The sequence below is a fragment of the Panthera uncia genome (assembly GCF_023721935.1).
Source record: "Panthera uncia isolate 11264 chromosome B2 unlocalized genomic scaffold, Puncia_PCG_1.0 HiC_scaffold_24, whole genome shotgun sequence".
In the NCBI taxonomy this organism is placed as follows: domain Eukaryota; kingdom Metazoa; phylum Chordata; class Mammalia; order Carnivora; family Felidae; genus Panthera; species Panthera uncia.
This window is the reverse complement of record NW_026057580.1, coordinates 84,074,878-84,097,314: the sequence shown is the minus strand read 5'-3', so window position 1 is coordinate 84,097,314 and position 22,437 is coordinate 84,074,878. Positions and strand designations below refer to the sequence as shown.

Below are 22,437 nucleotides of genomic sequence, written 5' to 3'. Positions count from 1 at the left end.
GGACATAAGAGATGAAAGATAGTATACCTCTGCCCTCAACTACCTTCTAATCTAGTATATATTGCAGATTTATTGAAAAAAATATTTGCAACACAATTTTAAATGTAGGTTATGGGCAAATAATTAACTGTTCTTTTAGAGATGAGAGGGTAGTTAAGGATTAAGGTCTTGAATAAGCGCTAAAATAAAAATAAAATCCCATGATCTGCCTTCCATTTTCGGATGCCTGGCAGATTAGGTGCTCTGAGGATCTCAGCAGAACAATCATACCTAGGTAGGGCACCTCTTTAGATACATTGCCAGGCTCCTAGCACCTAGGAGAGGTCTCTAAGGACTCAATAGTCTGCCTCCGCCCCCGACCCCCCTCCAAAAAAAAAAGTGGGTGAATAGAATTAAGAACAGTGAGCAATAGGTAGAAGGAGAGGTTGGTAGTCCCAGAAAGGGATGCTGAAGCTATATTGTCCTTGAAACACAGGTCCTCAGGCTGGTAACAAGGGGGTTACCCTGCCCGGAACTCTCACATAGAGGCGGTATTCTTCAGGAGTGCAGAGGAGGTCTGAGTCCTGTGGTACCTCATGGTTACTGGCAGAAGGTGATGCAAGTTCTTTTGTAGATGAAAGCATGATGAATTGAGGCCCGCAGGATTCCCATAGACTAACATAAAGCAATTAACTCACAATCAAAGGTCACCAAGCATTCCTGAGAGTAACTCACTGTGAGAGTTAGCAGAAACAACAGATCTGCCTCCCCAAAGGACTACTGCGATTGGGATTGTCACATTCAGAATACCAAAGAGCTGTGTACAAAATAGTCAAAGAAACAAAGTGCAAATCATAAGGATTAGCAAAATACTCTTAGGAGTCACTAAACAAAGACCCATTTGCAAAGAATCAAATGAAACCTTTAGAAAGAAAAAGCATAATTTTTCAAATTTTAGAAACTCTTTGGATGGACTGCATAGCAGCTTTGACAGAAGTGAAAAGATCATTTATCAGCTGAATTTTAATCCGTAGAAGTTACAGCAAAATATAAAGGCAAGCCAAGATGCTAAGGAAGAGGACCAAGCATGGGAACATGCCCATCATATATTATAACATATTACAGAGCTGTGGTAATTCAAACTTTGTCATATCAGCACAGAATAAGTATATTACCTCTAAGAAAATAATGGAAAATCCGGAAACAGAATTCATGCATGTGTGCAATTTGTATATGGCACAAAAGTGGTTTTGTAGATCATTGGATCAATTCAAAAGTTGCCCACAGATGACTGGAAATTTATTTGAGGGGGTGGGGGTTAGCGGGGAGACTTGAAATACTTTTCTAGTGTATATCACACTCAGAAAGCAGTTTCAGGTGGATCCAGGATTAAATATGAAATGCATAGTTTTAAAACCTTTAGAGAGAGAGATTGTTGATATAAATTCAAATAAATGATTGATATATTTGACTATACTGAAATTAAGAACTACTATTCATCAGGATATCATAAATAAAGTGAAAGGAAAGCCACCCAATAGAAGATATTTCTAATAAATAACTGACAAAGGATTAGTATCGATACATGAAATAATTTATAATAATACATAAACCAATAAAAAAAAGATGAAAATAAAATACAAAAAAAAGGGGGCCAAAATTATGCACTAAGCATTTCAGAGCAGAGAAGAAATAGGTATAAATATTTCAAATAAGTATCTCAAAAGATAATTTCAATAATCAAATGCATATTAGATATCATTCTCTACCACTAAATTGGCAAAAATCACAAAGTCTGGTAATGCAGAGTGTTAAAATGTAATTCAAATGGAGTTTATGTGCACTGCTGGTAGATATATAAATTTGTAATAATTTACTGTTATCATATGAAGCTATTTGCAATCATGTAATAGTTGCAGTCCGCTGGATGAACCCACGGGGCCACAGTTTGCCAAACCCTGAAAGAGATGGCGGAGTATTTGGAGAAGGGCTGGTGTTTTTGTATGATTAGGGTATGTGATAGCCTAAAGGAATTGTCAGTAGATGAGATGGAAAGGGTTGATTAGAGTCTAGTTTTTAAAGGCTCTGTATGTCATACCAAGAACTTCTGCCTTTCCTCTTCAATGGAAAGCAGTGAAAAAAGTCATTTAATCACATCTGCATTTTAGAAAACTCATTCTTGCATCAGTATAAAGGATGAATCTGAGGCCTTGTAAGGGAAGTAGAAAAGCTAGGTGAAAAAGCTAGATGAAAATGGAAATGGAGAATTAAAGGCAGATTTCAGACGTAATGTAGCAGAGACACCTAACTGTTTAAGAAGTCGGGGAACACACAATTTACCCAATTGAATAAATTTAACTGAATGAAAAGCTTAATGAAAAATGCACATGTAAAATATTTGACCTTCATTAAGTTGTTGTGAGGCAAAAAATATTGTACATGTTTTTTAACCTTTAAGCACATTCCTAAAATGTGATGCTTCTTTTATTGCTTTTTTTTAAAAAAAAAAGTGTTTCTATAATTTCTTCAGGATTTTATGTAAAACTTAAACAGTGGTTTTACAATTAAAAAAAATAAAAGAATCTAAAACTGCAAGAAGAGGCCTTAAGCAGTGTGAAATTAATTTCAAGTATCTGTACCTTTATTTCATAGTTGTTTAAAGGCTCTATGGACTTCTGAACTATTATTTTCCATATCAGAAATTTTCAGGTAACGCCCGTATCTTTATTAAACAAGAATAAACTATGTTTTAGTTAACCACTTAAACAAAATATGTGCTATATAGCTGTTTTCATTTTTCACTAAGACCCTGTTTTTTATTGTCAACCATCTGAGAGTGGACAAGTTGCATAAGATCCTATGACATGGTAAAAAAACAGGACTTCAAAGAATCATTGAGTTAAATAATGCATGCTTCAAGATGCCCGTAAGGCTTAGATGTCCAATGTGGCAGACTGTTTAATTAATAACATGGACTTTACAAAACTCACCATTATATATTTATACAATAGACTGCTAAGATTTTTAAAAAACTGTTTTCTAGCAATGTCAGTTTCCCTATTCATAATTTTTAACTTTTATGTGATGGACCCAAAGGGCTAACATCTGGGCCATCTCCACCTAGGAGGGTCGCATCTACCACTACTTTCAGTACCAGTTTTCACATTTTATAGAAACTTTTCCCATCATATGTCACTTAATATTCCTAAAAGCTATATAATATAGCCACTGTTATTTTTATTTTATACATGAAATATTAACTCAGAGATGCTAACTTGCTAATTTGATGTCACACAACAAATAAGAGAAGGAGCTGAGAATTAAAATAGGGCCTTACTGATACTAAGTTTCTATACTTTCCATGACTCTGGAATTTCCCTACACTCTGGTTTGGTGGTAAATGGTGGCAGATGGTAGAAGCAGTTAACTTCGTGAAAGAATGGCTAGCATAGGGGCTAGAAGTTTCTAGAGACAGTTCAGAAATGTGTGCCAACCTCCAAACAAGATCTGCATCTGATCAAATCTATCATTATGTTTTCTCAGAAGACAAGTGATTTTCTGTGTGCCAGTACATCTACCAAAGGCAGCCTTCGTGTCGTTCTTGTATTTACTCAACCAGTCCTTTCCAGGTCCAGCTGGAAATGCAGTGCTATGCAAAACAAACATGGTCCCTGCTTTTATGGGCTCTATCTTAACAGGAATGGGAAGCCATTGGCAGTTTCCCATCAGTGGAGTGACATGATACAGTTGATACAGTTGAAGTCACGGACATATTATGTTGCCACACTGTGAGTTGATGTGGAATAGGAAGAGATAAAAAGAGGTGACTACTGTGTAAACCGGGTTATATATGATGTTGACCTGACTTCAGGTAGCAGCAGTAGAGATGGGAAAAGTAGACGCAAGAGATATTTAGGAAGTAGAAGTACTTTGTAACTAATTGCATGAGAAAGAAATCAGTCATCTTTTTGCCGAGGATAATTCCAGTGTTTCCCTTTGGTCCTGTCACAATTATTTTACTTTCAGAAGTATCCCAATTTGGTTTATACACTATGTATTAATCCTGGAAATGAGAGGGAGAAGAGGAATTTGGCCTCGGTGTTTGTCTTGAAGCCCTGCGTGGATAGTTGAGCTAGTTACTGAAAGGGGGTTCACTGGAGGAGGAAGTGGTGTAAGCATGAGATGGAGTTCCGAATGGAGAGGATGTGTCTAAGGTGTCTTCATTGAAGGGAAGGCATTGAAGGGAAGGAATCAGATGGCTGCGTGGGTCAGGAGTTCAGCTCAGAGCCCTGACCCATGGTTAGAGATACATTATGGAGCAATCAGCATGATGGCAGCTGAAGTGATAGAAGTGGATAAAAGTGGATGAAATCACCACGCCAGAAGTGTCAAGAGGGCCAGTTCTCTGAGAAACTCAAAGCAGCACCTATTTTTAAGGGAAACAAGGAGGGGCTCATAAAGGAGATCTAGAAATAGGAAGGCAGGGTAATACGAAAACTCCGAGATGAACAAGTATTTGGAAGCCCTAAGAGAGGAGGGTCACAAAAAGGAAAGCAAGCAATGTCAGATGCTATCAAGAGATTGCATACAATGAGAAAATTGTACATTGGACTCAGCAATTAGTAAGTCATTAGCAACATTGGTGATGGTGGATTGGTGGCATTGAGAGACATAAGCGTGATGATAGCATTTAAATTCATGCTTGGGAAGTGAGTGTAAACAATATTCAGAAACATAGCTGAGAAGGAAAGAGAGCACTAGTGAAATACCTGGAGAATTGGCGGTAATTTATGGGATGATGGTATCTCTAATGCTGCTACAAGATCACCTGCTATATTGTACTCAGAGGCTTCTACCTCTAGTATCCATCTTGAAAATAAATGGAAGAGTGTTTTTACATGATCACAGCTTTTAAATTTAAGTAAATTTGTGTATTTTGGCGGTGTTTGTATATTTTTTAATCTGTATCTTTTACCTAAACTTTTTAGGTAAATTATTTTTAAGTAGTGGGAGGAAGGACACCGTTTATAAAGTGACCTTAACTATGTTGCAAAATCAAAAAAATTCAACTCATAAATTTGCTCAATAAAAATGAAATACTGCCTTCATTTTTTTCTCACCAAAGAATTATGCTGCCTTTGGCTTCAGAACAATGGGAACTCTTCGAATATTTTTTGACAGATAAAAAAAGGAAAAGATTTATGGCAAAGGAAAGCATTTCTGAAAAAGGTGTTCCATATTGCCTTTGTGTATGTGCATAAATTATAAACAGGGCTCAGGGGTGTAGTCACTCTAATAGCTTTTTGCTCTCTTTGAAGAAAATAGAAAATGCTCACTTTGGGGTTACTGCTGTGTTTCCATTAATGAATCTTCTAAGCTTGAATGATTTTAAATAGGATATTTATGTTCCTTGGTTCTAAGGCCAAGAACTTAGAAAACTATGTGTGATTAACGTATCTAAAGTAATAAATTTATGCAGACATTTAATAAAAAATATTGTTAGTAGTAATAATAATAATAAATGTCACAGCTAAAGACTTTAGGGAGGATTCACAGTCAAGGGAAAATAGCCACCAAATCATATGTTCCTGGAGAATTTGATTAGCCTTCTATACTCAGGTTTAATAATGATGTTGAAGCATTGATGAACAAGTCTGCACAAGAGTTGTAATCATGACAGACAAGCACCCTTGCTTCATCTAAATGAATGAACTTGGTGGGGTTTTTTATAACTGCTTGGGAAAAATTAATTGGAGTCCAGTATTTAACAAAGACATGTCTGTAGACTATGACTTTAAAGTAGTAACACTGTTTTACATAATAAGTTATAAAAGTTTCACTACTTTGCACCCTGAATACACTTGCAAAGTTAGCAGCATCTTTGGTCAGAAATGTACTTTTAGATTTGGCTTTTTGTTTCTGGAAATATGTTTAGGTTAATTCATCAGCAAATCTACATTATTTAATAAGACTCTTAAAAAACTCTTCAGTCTCTGAATTTGAAATTATTTACCACTCACTTTTATGTCATTTTTATTATTTAATTACTAAACCCAGCTAGTGTTAAGGCTGACTGTTCATACTGCATGATCATAGTTTATATTTGCACCTGTGTGTGTATCTTCTGAAGGTTGTCTGGCGGGCTTAGCAGTTCTGAAGATTTTTATGAAATATATACTACTTACGGCATGATATCTATAGAAAAGTATCCCATAATAATATGTGTTTTGTCAAATTAAAATAGTGTATTAAATATATATTTAACTCATGGAACAGGAACCGATCTTTCAAGGGTTTCAAAAACATTTAATTCTGTGAGATCGGTCAGATCACAAAGCAATCATTATCGTTACCCTCTGAAAGCCAAGTGTAACCTAGAACCTATTAAGAGTAAGCATTGATTACTGAATAATGATGATTTGTTGCATGCACTAAAGTCTTTTCTAGGGATTTCTACATCAAACATTCTGTCTGTTTGAAGCAGGAACTTTTCAATGCCATTGAGAATTACAAACAGGATATATTCTCTTTAGCTTTATATCCAACTTTGAAATATATGCCACCTGATTTCATATACACTGCTATGTACGTACCTCTAAAATTGTTCTCGGGAAAGAAGAGGTATCCAGTATATTTAATATGTACTTTGATGACTTGAACTATAATGTGTAGTTTGAAATGTGGTAAGCATTGAACTGCTTCTATACATAATTAATGAGATTGGAAATTTCCTGAAGCCTGGATACATGAAAGTGTCAAGTCAAAAAGGAAAACTCCCTTGCTTTCCAGAAGAAACAACCTGAAGGCTTGCCTTTCCTATTTGAGAATAAGAGTTATCAAATACTGGTCTATAGGGAAGTTTTATCCTACCCAATTGAAATAAGATAAATTAAGACAGTTATAGGGAATTGTTTTACAAAGTTAACTTTCTCTAACACTTTTCTTCAAACTATGTTTTCTACTGGTTTTACTTTAACTTACCATTTTATGAAATGACATTGATATCAGATATGTTAGTTCTCTTTAATTTCCTACTTGGAAAAATTAACAATTAGCAGCCTTTTATCTGTCTCTTTTGGGGAGGAACTTTGGGGGTGGCTGGTTGAGAATCTGGAGCAGATATTTAAATTTTTTTTTCAACGTTTTTTATTTATTTTTGGGACAGAGAGAGACAGAGCATGAACGGGGGAGGGGCAGAGAGAGAGGGAGACACAGAATCGGAAACAGGCTCCAGGCTCCGAGCCATCAGCCCAGAGCCTGACGCGGGGCTCGAACTCACGGACCGCGAGATCGTGACCTGGCTGAAGCCGGACGCTTAACCGACTGCGCCACCCAGGCGCCCCGGAGCAGATATTTAGATGCAGAACCCAGAGCAAAAGCGCAGGGAGGGGTGCAGAAGCCAGCACAGAAACGCTAAAGAAAGAAGAATTGAAATATAGACATATACCTAATGTTTAAAAAGGAATTTGTAAATTATCCATTGGAAAGATATGAGGTTAGGGGTGCCTGGGTGGCTCAGTTGGTTGAGCGTCCGGCTTCGGCTCAGGTCATGATCTAGCGGTTTATGAGTTTGGTCTGTGAGTTCGAGCCTCGTGTGGGGATCTTTGCTGACGGCTCGGAGCCTGGAACCTGCTTCGGATTCTCTCTCCCTCTCTCACTGCCCCTCCCCTGCTCACACTCTGTCTTTCTCTCTCTCTCAAAACTAAATAAATATTTAAAAAATATATATGAGGTTAGATTTAGGGGTTCATTTGTTCATTCAGCCACAGTCTCCTCATACTGTGGTGGATGCTTTAAGGCAATTTCCCAAATGTGCCTAATCCTACAAGTCAGCCATACTCCTGACACACAGATTCTTAGCAGGAGGGGCCCTGGATCTGGAAACATTGAGAAATGATGTTTTAGAAGATAAATGTGTTAGATTTTGTCACTGTGCTTATCCCATCTATAATCTATCCTTGTCTCTCTAAGCCTCAGATTTACTATCTGCAAAATGTAAGTTTTCGAGGTTAATAAGGTGAAAATATCTTCAGAGGGTTCATGGAGCTTGTAAGTTGACTAAGGTGTATATACCTTTTTCAGTGCTTATTTTTATTTTTGAGAGAGATGGAAAGAGAGCCCATGTGAGCAGGGGAGGGGCAGAGAGAGGGAGACAGAGAGAATCCCAAGCAGGCTCCGCACTGTCAGTGCAGAGCCCAACATGGGGCTTGATATCATGAACTGTGAGACCATGACCTGAGCCAAAATCAAGAGTCAGACTCTCAACCGACTGAGCCACCCAGGAGCCCCAGGTGTATACTTTTTACTGTGTGTATATGGGCTTTGAGAAAGAGGGAAAGTTAGAGGATACAAAGAATTTTTAAATAAGAATAATAAAACAACTTTATCTTTTCAAAGTTCTGTTTCCCAAGTTTATTATCTGGGTTTTATTTTTAAAGAGAATATGAAATATTCCTTGATGTATTTGTTTTTCTTTTCTTGCAAACCACGTATTCCTTTCAAATCTTATATATTAAATCATAAACTGACACTTCTTCAACCCGTTAGACAAAGCATTATTTAACTCAACCCAGACAAGTGCAATTGACAGGTGCCAAACACAGCACCATGCTCTTGAGTTCAGAAGTGTTTGCTGAGTGAGCCAGCAAACAAATGAATCCCTAAATCTGACCCCATCTCTTTGCATGTACTATTGGCTAAAAATCTTGGCGTCTGACTTTTAAGGACATTTGGAGAAAAAATAGTACCATTCCCTTTGATAATTATTGCTAGGTTTTGTTTTATTTTCATGTGTTAACAAAACCCCTATTCAGGAGGCTTTCTCCTTATCTCGATCCTAAATCCCTTATGCCGTAGTTTAGCACGCTTCTGTATTTATATATCCAGGTTATTTTTATTCAAAGAAAATAAACAAGTTGTCTTTTTGTAGTAATTTTTGGCCAGCACTAATTTTCATCTCTGGGATAATTAGCTGCTTTCAGTAACTTATTTTTTAAATTCATTTAGCAGCAGCAACAGAAGAACCAGAAGTGATTCCAGACCCAGCCAAGCAGACAGACAGAGTGGTGAAAATAGCAGGAATTAGTGCTGGAATTCTGGTGTTCATCCTCCTCCTCCTAGTTGTCATACTCATTGTAAAAAAAAGGTAAGAACTGATTTTGTTCTGTCCCATTAACCTACCGTTTATGTCACTAGCTTTCAAATACTTTTTTATTTCCTTAAGCTCTTTTAAAATAGAGCAAACAAGAAGATGAATTGAATTTTGACCATGTTGCCAGCATCTGAGTCTATTTCTCCTGCTTGTTAAAGTAAATTCTTATTGGTTCTTTGCAGTTTAATTTTGCACTTAAACGTATCCTTCTTGTCAAGTTAACTTTGAAATTAACGTATGAATTTAAATTTCTCAAATGCAGAGACATTTGAGATAGTCATTTACCTTATATTTTGAAATCTTATTTGCTAAGAATGGGAAAAGTATTTATTATGATACTTGAGTTATGGTCTGAATTATTTTGTACTCTTACTCTGTTTTTCTAAGTGTTGGCTACAAGTAATATATGAGAAGAATCTAAACATTATTTTGTGAAATTGTATATTAAATATTCACTGACTAAATATTTCAGCACTTTAGTATGAAGAGTTTTTTTTTTTAATTGAGCATTAGTCTTTTATACAATATCAACCAATATCGCCATCTTCTGGAATTATATGAAGATATTAAGACCTACTGGAATTTAAACTGAGCTCTGTTCAGGAGATTAAAGTATACTCCTGCTGAAAAACATTTCAAAGTATACAGTCTTTACAATTTGACCTTCTTTCCATTCTATAAAATGTCATCGTCTGTAAGGCATTGTCTTAGAAACTGATACAACTTTCATGTCTTTCCAATCATATGTTTCAGATAATACTTCAATTTGGAAGGACTTGTAAACAAGTCTTTACATGCAGAGTACAGTCCTAAAGTAGTTTTGTGTATAGAAGTGTTTGCAATTTATGAATTATATTGAGTATTAAATGATACTGCTTACATTACATTAAATCATAGACTATTCGGATTGCTTTGTACTCAAAATAAATCATTAACAATATAGATAAGACTCATACTACATGTTTAATCGTTCCATCAGAGTTTATTTTAATGTATTGCCTCTTTACAATTATCCCCTGGAGATATATATGTTGGAGAAGACACAGCTGCATTAGAAACATTAGGTATGCATTATAGTGTTTTGTGTTAAATTAGCTCCATACGTGCTTTCCCTAACAGTGCTTTCTCTTTTTGCTGTTGTCTACCTCTGTGGTTGGAGAATACATCATATTTGAGACAGGAATACTTAAGTATTTCAGTAATACAAATTTGCCAATCAAGACCAATAAAATGACTGATTGTAACCTTCAGATCTTATGTCTCTATTTAGTTTAAATTTATATTTGGAGAGTTAACTAAACTCTGCTTCAGGATTGCAACTATTCCAGTCCCTTCGGATCAGAAATGAGAGCATGAAATTGGCCTCTGATTATGTCCTCACTCAGTTAGAATTGGGTTAAACTTATTGGTTTTATTTGTTATTATTCAACACTTATTTGTTATTGTAGCCTTCCTTATCTATGGCCCTCTGTTTCATAAATTACAACAACAATAAAAAAAATTGAAACATACGTTTCTTAAAGTATACCAAAATAACCTCTAAGCACGATTATACTTGTGTGGGTAAAATGCTCTGACAACTGTCTAAAATTGCATAATGTAACAAATTCTTTTTCTGGTTCATATTTTAAATGGATGGCCTCTCTATTAAAATGCTTAATGTTTGAGTTTTCATAATTATGCATTAATTGATTGTCTTTTGATAGAAAGTATGCCAGGCCTTTTGTTTCTCTTCCTCACCACTACCTTCATGACTAGGAAAAGTGCAACTTTATAGATAGACCAAGTTACGTATTTAGATCTATTTCCTTCTGATAAATATCATAACTAAATTACCTGAATCCCTTATCTAAGCAACTTTGTAATGACTTTCACTCATATGTAGTATGTCTCACATGTATCATGTATGATTTAATCACAAATATGTTTCTTACACATACACATAGATTTTATAACAGTATTGCATAGCATCAAAGCTTAATCAATTCTAGTATATAATGTTTCCCTTTTAATACACAAATTTATAACAAAATAATGGAAAAGCAACTATTTTTAGTCTTTTATGATCTTTATTTTTATGGGAAATTAAGTTTCTCAAGACTTTATCCCTCACTGGGAATAATCTACATAGGTATATTTCTCATGTTGAAAAAAAAAAGTTCTATGTATTTTTGGGTTTTGTGCAAAGATATGGTTTGGAATTTAATTTAGTAAAATTCTACAGCTGAGGGTATATATAAAGTAAGTTTTTAGGCTAAGAAAAGGGATAGTGCATCTTTCAAAACGCAATGTCATTTTTTTTTAAACACTGTTGAATTATTTCCAAATGTATGCCATTTTTTCCATTGGTTTTGTATTATATTTTAAATGTGCAGCATGAACACATTATTAATTCCCAACATAAACTTGAAATTATGTTTCAATACAGTAAATGTTTGTGTATGATATCGTGATCACATACATCTACTGTGGAAATATCTTTGTGTATATATAGTGTATGGGGCATATGTATATTCACATAATATATGTATGTACCTCTGTACCATTAAGATATAATCACTTGTTTAGAAATCTAGATGTCACTCTGCATATATTCTATATGAACCTAATAGATACTTACATTTTGTATCTCAAGAAAACTAGTCAAATTAGTGTACAAGTTCTATACACAGCTATTCCATCTATCATGGCTTTTCGATGGTAATGGATAATAGTATGCTTAACTGCATGTTGAAATACACAATCCATTTAATTTAAACTTTTTCTGGCAGCAAGAGAAATATCAGCATGCTATTTTTTTCCAAATTATGTATTTTAAATTTTATTTTCTATTGCTTATCTGTCTAATTGCATGGCAAAAAAATATCTAACAAATGCATGAGCAAATGGAAATGCAAACCAAAAAAAACATGACTTTTATTTTATTTTATTTTATTTTTTAACGCACATTTTTCTGCTTTATTGAATGTGACAGAGTCACGCTTTTCATTCACCATTGCTTCTCTTTTTCCACTGTCTGTGATTTGCTTGCCAGGAGGAGCTACTATTCTTACTCCTACTACCTGTAAGTAGAAAATGGGTGATATACAACTTTACCTGTGTTAAAGATGCAGTATCCCTTTTCAAAAAAAAACAAGAACAAAACAATTTTAACTGTTTGTGATTTGGGTGATATTTTCTGGACTCTAAAACTATAAAGTTTATCCATTAACTTATTTTGTTAATCTTTTTAAAAAGGGATATTGTATTTCTGTATGTTCAGCTACTTTTATTTATAATTTTCCGCTAGTAGTTTTAGACTAAAGCCCAAAACATCATTTATTTACTTAAGTCAAACCTGTATCTTATAAACATGATACCTCATACTGCAAATCAGGTCAGGTCCGACTGTGATAACATCTCTCTCCACATTTCCAGGAATCCAGGATGGGCTATAACTTTCAGAAGACCTTTGATCTGGTCATCTAGGCAAGCAGTATGCTCTTATAAAAACAAATGGATAAAGTGATAATGTTGCAATGACAAAGAAACAAAACATCTTCTTAGAAAAGAAAAATCGAGTTCATTTATTATAACTTAAACAGGACAATGATTTTGTAAAACCAAGACCAAAAAGAACCCTGTCATCCTACACAAAATATACCAAAGTGTCCATGTATTTCCTTTTTATCTTCCAAACACTTAGCTCAGCAACTGTACTTAAGTATGGAATGTTAGTTTGAGTGAGGACAGAGAATATTTCACTCTATTTCTCTAGTCACCTTCAGTTTATTACCTTAGATGCGAGGGTATTCATCCAATCCGAAGGAATGATGTCAAAAGTATTCTTGGACATTGCCTGATCGACAGTTGATTCACCAAAAAGGCTTAAGAATTGTGATTAAGTATGTTTGGGGGCATTTATCTGACAGTATTTATTTTACTAGACAAATTTAAGTAAGTTTTACGATAAAATTTTTTAAGCGTCTCAATGTTTTTTAAGTGACTCTATAACAGAGGTCTGCCAATATTTTAAATATTACAAACGCTTGGCTTCTTATAATCTGCTGAAACAAGCAGGGGTAAACTAACAGTGCTCTTAGCTTATTGTGATGAATCATAATATCCTTGTTAAATCATGTTTGATGAAGCCAAAGGTAATTAACTGTACCATTTCATACAATTATGGAGCACTTTTCCTCTTTTATAGCCCACCCATATATCCACCTGCAGAAGTTTATGCTGTTGGCTGCTTGGATAATGAAAGTCATTTGCACATCTGTCAAACTCAAGTAGTTGTAAAATGAATTGCTTAACTGTCCTGAAGTGCACTATATTTATATTTATACTTATATTTATATTTATATATAAAATGTTGGTTGTTCAGAGGGAGACAAATCATGAAACATAAGAATCAGTAAGTATTTATGAGAATGTCAGTAAGCTTACCATTAACCATTGATGTATCCGTAATGTTAGAATGGAATTGCCTTTTTAGTGGATGGATAACATTTCTGTATGCTAGGCTATATAGTAGGTTATGGTCCTATTATTGCTATAATACTTAGGACAATTGGCCGTATCAATCATAACTTGAAAAATGTCACAGATATATGATTTTAAAAACTGCTTAAACATACCTAATCTAAATCTAAACATATCTAATATAAACATACCCAACCTGAATCAGAGAATTTTTAAATAAAAGTAAATAAATAAATTGGAATACAATTTAAAAGAAAACCAGTTGTGATCTTTAGCTAACATTCATTGGCATCATCATAGTGACTGTCACTCATGATCAAAACCCTTAACTCTAATGTTATTTTTGTTTTGTAATAACCTGAATTAAAGCCTACCTCACAGGGTTGTTGTGAGGGTTAAGGTATAAAGACCAAGTTGAGAATGCATGGCTGGCAGATATTAACAAAGGTCAAATGCCCCCATAATTTGTCATCTAACAAAGGCTTGTGAATCTGAAAAGTCTTTCATTGCCATGAAAACTTTTGTTGTGCATTTGACAAATTAATTTTTCTTATTTTTCCTTAATCACAAAATATATATAATTATATGTGTTTTAAACGAAAGCCTCAAAGTTTCAACCTGTCTTTTCTAATTGGTTTGAAGTACCCATCCTCAAATTTTTAACATTATTTTTAATCCACATTTCCAGTTATGTTATTTTTATAAAGTTCAATCTCAAAATTTTTGAGGAATGAATTCATTCTTCTTGCCCAAGAAACAAAGATTGGAAGTTATTTCTTAAATTGTTTTGTTTTTACTGTTTGAAACACTTTTAAGTGGCAAAACGTTTGTGCTATATTCACATTCTTCTTCTCAAATTTGTAACAACTAATGTTTAACTCCTAGAGACAAGTAGACACTTCTTCATATTATGGTGCACTTTGTAATGTGGAATTAAAAAAAAAAAATGTCAGCAACTGGATATAGTGTGACAGCGTAGGCTTTGAAACCAGATTATTCTTCACTGCTTATTAGATATATAACCGTGGGAAAGTTATTTAACTTGTCTGAATCTCAATAAACTCATCTATACAATTAGAATCAGTGGGTTGATCTGAGAATTAATTGAGTTAACAAATGAAAAGTGCCAAGCATATAACGGTCCTATTTCATCCATTCAATAAGCATTTATTGAGTGCCTGCTATGTGCCAGAGACTGCTGTACATGTTAGCGGTAATGGTCCTTCCCTCCGTGGAATACACAGTGGGGAAACAATTAAAAGGGCATTTGCACTGATACATGATGAGCATTGTTATAGTCAGAAAACATGGTGTTATAAAAATAACCTAACAGGGAAACCTAACCTGAGACAGGTTGTATTGAGATCAGAGAAGCCTCCCTGATGCAGTGAGACAGAATAGCTTCTTTCTATTCTATTCTATTCTATTCTATTCTATTCTATTCTTTCTATTCTATTCTATTCTATTCTATTCTATTCTATTCTATTCTATTCTTCTAGAGGTAAAAGAATATTGTAGGTCAAAGAACAAATACTTTATATGGTGGTCTACAGGTAAGTTTGGAAAGTAAAATCTATAGACCAAAATAGGACCTGCTGATGTTTAATTTTCCCTATCCATGGTTTCAAAAAATTGAACCACTTGAGAAAATCAGGAAATTTAACATAAATATTCAGATTCATGACTTGTCTTTGAAAATAATTTTAAAATCAGAAAATTGGGATCAAATGCCAATAATCACTTAGGCAAGTTGCCCCCTAAATGGCTTTCCAGTTCTCCACAGTCCCCACCCTTCCAGACAGCCCTGGCAGCAGCACTCATTTGTACTACCTGTCTAATATCTGTAAGATTTTGCAGGGTTTCTACCCTATAGCCTAGAAAAAGGACAATAGCTCTTTCAATGAATACATCAGATATCACTAATAAATGATGGTGGTGGTGGTGGTAGTTCTTGTTATGCTTTTGTCATTGTTGTCTTATTACTAGTACTGTCATTCCCATTATTATTACTTCTTTTAAAGAAGTTAACGTCACTTGCATCCTAACGCCTAGTTTATGACCATCTTATTCGGGTGTTGGATCTGTTGTATCCATATATTGGGTGTGTTGGGACATATTCTCCGAGGCCAAGTACTATAATCTGGAGGAGCTCTCAAATTGCTACATTAATTTTGTAAAGGAGAAGCCCTTGAACATAAACACAACCATTAAATGAGCCTTTAAAAAGTATTTATAGTATATTTCCTCTAGTACAGATACTAATGAGCATCAGAAGAATATGTCCTAGTTAATAACCTAGCTGAGAAAAGGCATTCTTCAAACAACGAAGGAATATTTCCAAGGTACATAAACTGCTGCCATAAATACAATCTGGCTACTACAAGCTTTTAGAGTGCCTTTATTTATATTATATATAAATTGCCTTGTTAATGTGATATAAATGTTTTATATACCTTTAATAGCTTTTTATTGCATGTTTTATGTGTAACATTCACAAAGAACCAGAATGTATTTCACATCCTTGATATATAAGATAAAGATGTCAGTATTTGAGGAGCTCAAAAGTCTAACTCCACTGATTTCTAAATCCCCTAAGTCATTTGCCCTACTGCATTTATAAGGCACATCTTCAGTTAATACTCTGCCATGTGCTTCTAAAACACATCTTTAGGATTTGACCATGGCTATGACTCAAGATTATGATCATCTGTATACTATGTCAACATTGTATTTGCCAAACTTTTCTCAGGGCACTTTTCTTATACAGTGTATAATTTTCCCACATGTATGTGTATTTGCATTAAATGTAGCAGTGGTTAATTCTACAGTTCTCCTGATTAAGTTTGGATTGATGTTATAAATATGCTACTAAATATGTAAATGCTACACATGTTGCATTTTTACCAAGTAATAAAACAGAGAATGAAGAATGGGATTTCTTTGTCTATTTTAATTGGGGGACTAGAGTAAAATAAACTTAAAAAAATCGTCATGTTATTCCCCAGAAGAACTTCTAAAAGGTGATCAAAAGAATTAATTACCCAAGAGGAAAACCAAAACTTGGCTTTATCTTAAATTTTCCTTGAACAGTTCTACTAAGGAAGTATTTATTTGTGGCTTCAATAAAGCATAGTTATAATTAATGACTATTTTAAGATACAAGAAATGAAAGGTTTCAGTTGACCGCTTGAATGTTGAAGTATCCAGATGACAATATTACAGCTACCGGCAGATGTTGTTTGACTATTAAACCTAATTCCTGAAGTTAGGAAATTTAGAGATTCCAAACTACATCTTTGTCTACTTATCCCTGGATCCTCCTGAACTACTTGCCACTGGTGTCAACTGGCCTCCAAGCCTCACACTGGGGTTTCCCTTTTGTATTTGCCTTGGCAGCAAGCTTGCTAAAAAACGCAAAGATGTTATGGGCAACACCCGACAGGAGATGACTCACATGGTGAACGCCATGGACCGAAGTTACGCTGATCAGAGCACCCTGCATGCAGAAGACCCGCTTTCCATCACGTTCATGGACCAGCATAATTTCAGTCCAAGATGTAAGTTCTTCATTACAGTTTTCTTAAGTTTATTTATTTATTTCGAGAGAGACAGAGAGAGCAAGCGGGGGAGGGGCAGCGAGAGAGGGAGAAAGAGATCCCAAGCAGGCTCCGCACTGTCCCCCAACTCACGAACCACGAGATCAAGGCCTGAGCTGAAACCAAGAGTCAGAGGCTTAACCAACTGACCCACCCAGGTGCCCGTCTTCCTTACAATTTTAGTAAATGATTTTGAAGCTCCTTAAATCACTTCGAATTCAACACATCACCTTTTGAATAGTGAGAAAAAGTACAACAGAAATGGAGGAAGCAGCCAGAAGGAGAGAAAGCGATAAAGAATATTCTGGGAAATGTTCAGCTTGGTGAAAATTTTCAGTAATCACTGGCCCTAAAAACATCCCTTCATGTTCCTTGATCTATATTGCCACCAAATTCGTTGCTATAATGCTGTATGAGGCCCTTTGGAATTAATTTTAATCGTCATAGGGCCTTCTTGATCAATTTCATTTTTTATTTCACTATAAGATAAATGATAAGGAAGAACATAAGTTAACTTTGCTGAAAATATAGATGTACTGTCTCTCTGACCACTTGATTTAGTAATTAATCTAACAGGATTTGGAAGCATTTTTGTTCCCCAAACTTTTCTACCTATTGTCTCTGTTCATACTTTATTAGGAAGCTTGAATTCAGCCGTGTAACGGTACAAACCCACTTATGAACCTGGAGAAAGGATTAAATCTATTTCTTACAGTTAACTGAAAAAAAATATTTGGAATGAATCTGAGATCATTATTTCTCTGAGTACCTTGCACTTGATAGATTTAAATGGGTCCCCCTCCCCATTTTATTATCTTTATAATGTCAAGTTGAATCTTCCTGGCTTTTAAAATCGAACAGAATACTGAACTTTAATTACAGCGGCACCTTTCCTGGTGTTTTGAGGTAACCCAAGTTGAAAAAGAGAATTTTACCTTTGCAGGTTACAATAATCAAAGAAAGATGAATAGTTATATTTCTTAAGAAAGCATAAATCCATTTTAAAGGAAAATGTAAAATACAACTTTAGGGCAATATATTCCTTCATGAGCTTTGTTTTCCTACAGTGCCCAATGATCCACTTGTGCCGACTGCTGTGTTAGGTGAGGCCCTAATTCTTTATCATTCTTTCTTGCATGGATCACACATCCTTGCATGAGTTATAGCTTTGTCTACACAGTAATTATCCACAGGGTAGGAAGCAGCTTGATTTTGAAAATTAAGTCCTGATCTTATCAAAGAAAGCAACTGTGGTCAACCCAGTCAGATTTAGTGGATTTCAAATAAGTAAGATGCTTTTTAGAAACTATGTATTTTTGAATTCTTGGTTCTGTTAGATTTGGAGCAAAAGTCCAGTGGTTCTCAATATATGACTGATGTATATATATGCAGGTTAGTAGAAAGGTCCCAAATCCACACATCTCAGGAGCCAGTGCTACCTGAGTAATTAGTTTATATATAAAAATCTACTTGACGCAGAGATTTTTCTCAATCCCCCTAAGTTTATAGCAACTAAAGAACACATTTCCAAGTGAACATTAAAAATGTGTGCATTCGCTTTAGTTTTGCCTTTATTAAGAATTTATAAATGCAGGTAAAGTTGCTATAATATTCATGTGGAGTTTTGCATTCTATATATGCAGCTTACATGATGTGTTATCCTTCAAGAAATTGAGAATAAGCCAAGGTTTACCACTATACAACATCTAAGACAAGTGATGTTGCTAGTGATGAATAAGGCCTTTGCAAATGTAAAATTAATGTTTAATCAACTGTATATTTAAGAATGGAATGAGTTTCATTTCAATTTGTACTCTGTTCCTTGACTAATTATGCACCCATGATTCATGACCAGCTTGCTTATATGTTAACAATTTCTATATCAGTTTTATCCTAGTGTTTCTAATATTAAAGATTTAACCAAAGAAATATGGAAATTGCCAGATAAATGTATCTTAAAAGCTTCCAATTCTCTCATTAAATATAAAAATTTAAGTTTCTTGCAAGCATAAAACTTTATCTTACGTTTTATGCATGTTTTTATTATCCATGTATTCCACATTTAATTACATTTGTAAAATATTTTGGAACAATACAATTAATTCAGTTAAGTGAAATACACTTCCTTTTTACTAAAACAATTATTATTAAACTTATAATTTTATACTATAAAAAATATACATTCTAAAAAAATCTGAAAGTCAATGTTCTCTTTCTCTGACTGTACTCCCCTTTTGATGTCCACACCAATAATGGCAGGGAAGTGAACTGGGGAATTCATCCCAAGGGGTAGTCCTATCAAGTAAGGAGGGGCCAGGAACCATGATCATTGGGATGGCACCAAATGCCTCTGAAAATGTCATCTTCTGTTGAGCAAAATGCTGTAGAATGCTGTCACCATCAAATTAATAAGTAAAATTCAGTTAAAATATTAAAAACCCACTGAGGAAAAATTAGTTACCTAAATGTTAAAATTCCATTACAGTAATATTTTAAGAAAATGTTGAATCTGGTCCAAATCATGCTTCTCTTGGGAACTCACAATATGAACCTATGAAAATACCTTATGTCTGTGCTTTCCCATCTGAAAACTTATTCACAGTTTTGTAAGGAGACAATGAAATAATATATGTGAGTTTTACAAACTATAAAGTTTAGAAGATTATTATAGTAATTTGCCCTGTGAGAAGAGATATGTATGTTTAAGGAAGGCTAGAGTTAACATTATAGTCATAAAATCTATTCATATGAACAGTTGTTACGCATTTATTTCAGTTTGAAAGTCAAGCTGGTTTTTTTAAATATTCTTTAAAAGCTAAATCTCATTAATCATATCAGATTTAGAAATGATTTGTTGCATTTTCATCATTCTTGGAATCATGGTATTTACAGTTATTTTACATCCACTTGATTTTGTATTTGTAAAGCAATTTTTGAAATCACTTCAAATATTGCTTGATATTAATACCTACTTACTGATTTTAAAGGCACTTAGAATCTTTTCATATTGATTCATATTTTTGCTTTTTTGTGTTTTACTGCTTCATTGGGTTAAAGTCCCTATAACCGGTAAGTATATCGCAAAGAATTCTAGAAAGCTTTCGATCAAGGAGATATTTGAAGTTATTTTTCTTAAATGTGTAATAAGGATAATGATTAGAACATGTACTCTCATACCAGTGTCATTATTAGGTGGTGTAATGAGGTGGAAAATGTATTGAGATTAATAATTCATATGTGATTATTTTAATGGATACTGCTCATTGTATTAATGTGTGAAAGCTTAATGCAAAACAAAAGGCACTGTCTATTTCATATTGGACAAATCATGGAAGATTTGGAATATGGGTGACTTCTTCATTTCTCACTGAGCCTGTTATAATTGTAAATATTCCGCTGCCCCAGCAGTAATGATACAAGCTCTGGTACTGCTCCGCACAGCCCAGGCTACCGTATCCCAGCTTGGGTGATTGCATTTTCCCTTTCCAACATTGTCTGTCCTAAGCTGTCATCCTAAGCTGTATATTCTGTGATAGTGCCCAAATCAGTGGCTTCTGAATTTAATTTTTATGTTAATGTCTATGTTAATCTATTGATTCTAATATTTTAGCAAAGATAGATCAACCGAGTGTAGCCTCATAGGAAGAAGAGGAAACTCATGAATCATGTTTGTTAGCAAATGTTTGTGTGAAGAGGGTGGGCAAAGCCTGGGTTAAAAGAGATTAATTCAGTTGGGTGGTTAGGTCACAAAAGAATCCACCAGGGGTTTTTGGGATTCAATGTGATATTTTTAGAAGTAAATGCAAAAAAAAAAAAAAAAAAAAAAAAAAAAAGGCATTCAGCCTAACAAGGGAAAGTGAAATAAATGCAATCAAACTAAATTGTAGAAGCACACAGATCTGATTGTGGGGTTCTTTTTTTTCCCTTCTCCAGGAAGAAAAAATGTTTATCATGGGGACAACAATTCATTTTTTGCCATATCCTATTTGTAGAGTTGGTGATAGAACAGGCAAATGTACCAGCCCTTGAAATATGTTTCACTGTTAATTAAATATCGTTCTCTACAGTATGCATTATCATTAAAAACAAAAGTTCCCCTAAGAGTGTACTTTCTCTTCTGTTAATGAATATGGCAGTATAATGCTTTCCAAAGTAACACCCTTAAAACATTTGTTTTTTTTTTTTTTGAAAGTGGTAAGTTTAAATGTGATAAATATAAGCATGCTTTTACTCATTGTAATGATTAGTGCTGTGGTCATTAAAATAATATTTATACTTCATAGGTATAATGTTCTTGTTCATTTCTTCCTTATGACAAAGAGAGTTAAAAGTTTCATGTTAAGCTAATGACACAATTGGGATGGGGCCTACACTTAAACGTGGGTGGTAAGGGATTCTGTTTATTTTAATTGATTCATTCACTGAAATATTTATTGAATGACTGCTTTGCAGCAGTCAGCAGAAATAAAAAGAAAAATATGACTCTGTCTCTATACTTTAAGCATTCAGAATTTAGTAAAAAAAAAAAAAAAGATCAGTAAACAAATGATTGAAATATAGAGTAAGTGAAATGACATGTACATGAGGAGGCCATGGAAACATAAAGAAGGAGCTTTGTAGCTCAGCCTGGATGGGCCAGGGAAGAATTCCACAGGAACTACCTACACATTTTGCCCCAAACATACACCCTCATTTCTTTCACGTGGTGGGCAGAAAAGTCAAAATATATTTACAATCAAAACAGTAACCATAACAATAAACCAAAAGAGTAGAGACTAAGACTAAATGCACATATAAGCTGGCTAGCAGGCATAGTGGGCCCCAGGGATGATTCTCTAGAATGCTCATGTTTCCCAGTCTGGAGTGTACCATTCTAAGTAGCCCCAGGTGGCATAGTAGGCCCACAAGACTAAGGACAGCAGTCCTATGGGGATAGGTTGCTTAGATTGGGTCCATGAGTGAGGTTGGGATATTGTTGGGAAGGAGTTTGTTCAGTTTACTCAACAATGAAAACACCTCTCCAATTGACAACTTGATCTTCTGGTCCTACCCTATGCTGCTATGACTGCAGATACACGAAAAAGGAAGAACTCAGCCAGATCTCCCACTTAGACTTTCTAAAAGTGGATCAGATGTCTCTACATCTCACAGCATCTGTTATCGTGGTGATATAAGCATAATATGCTCTGACCTCATACCTTGAGCTGATATAAAAGACTTTGTTTGTATAGGGAAGCTGCCCCAGAT

The 22,437-nt window shown here is 34.6% G+C and overlaps 1 protein-coding gene across 3 annotated transcripts in view; it reads left to right on the top strand.

Moving 5' to 3' along the window:
- The window catches only part of PTPRK (protein tyrosine phosphatase receptor type K), a 425,704-nt gene that overhangs the window by 373,906 nt on the left and 29,361 nt on the right, over positions 1-22,437 (top strand). For 2 of the 3 annotated variants that reach the window (XM_049652961.1, XM_049652962.1), the window contains 2 exons: positions 8,986-9,124; positions 16,991-17,151. In XM_049652961.1, coding sequence (XP_049508918.1) covers positions 8,986-9,124; positions 16,991-17,151 — 300 coding nt within the window. Of the gene's footprint in view, positions 1-8,985; positions 9,125-16,990; positions 17,152-18,257; positions 20,703-22,437 lie in introns of those variants that run through there. The other variant, XM_049652963.1, reaches the window with a different exon arrangement.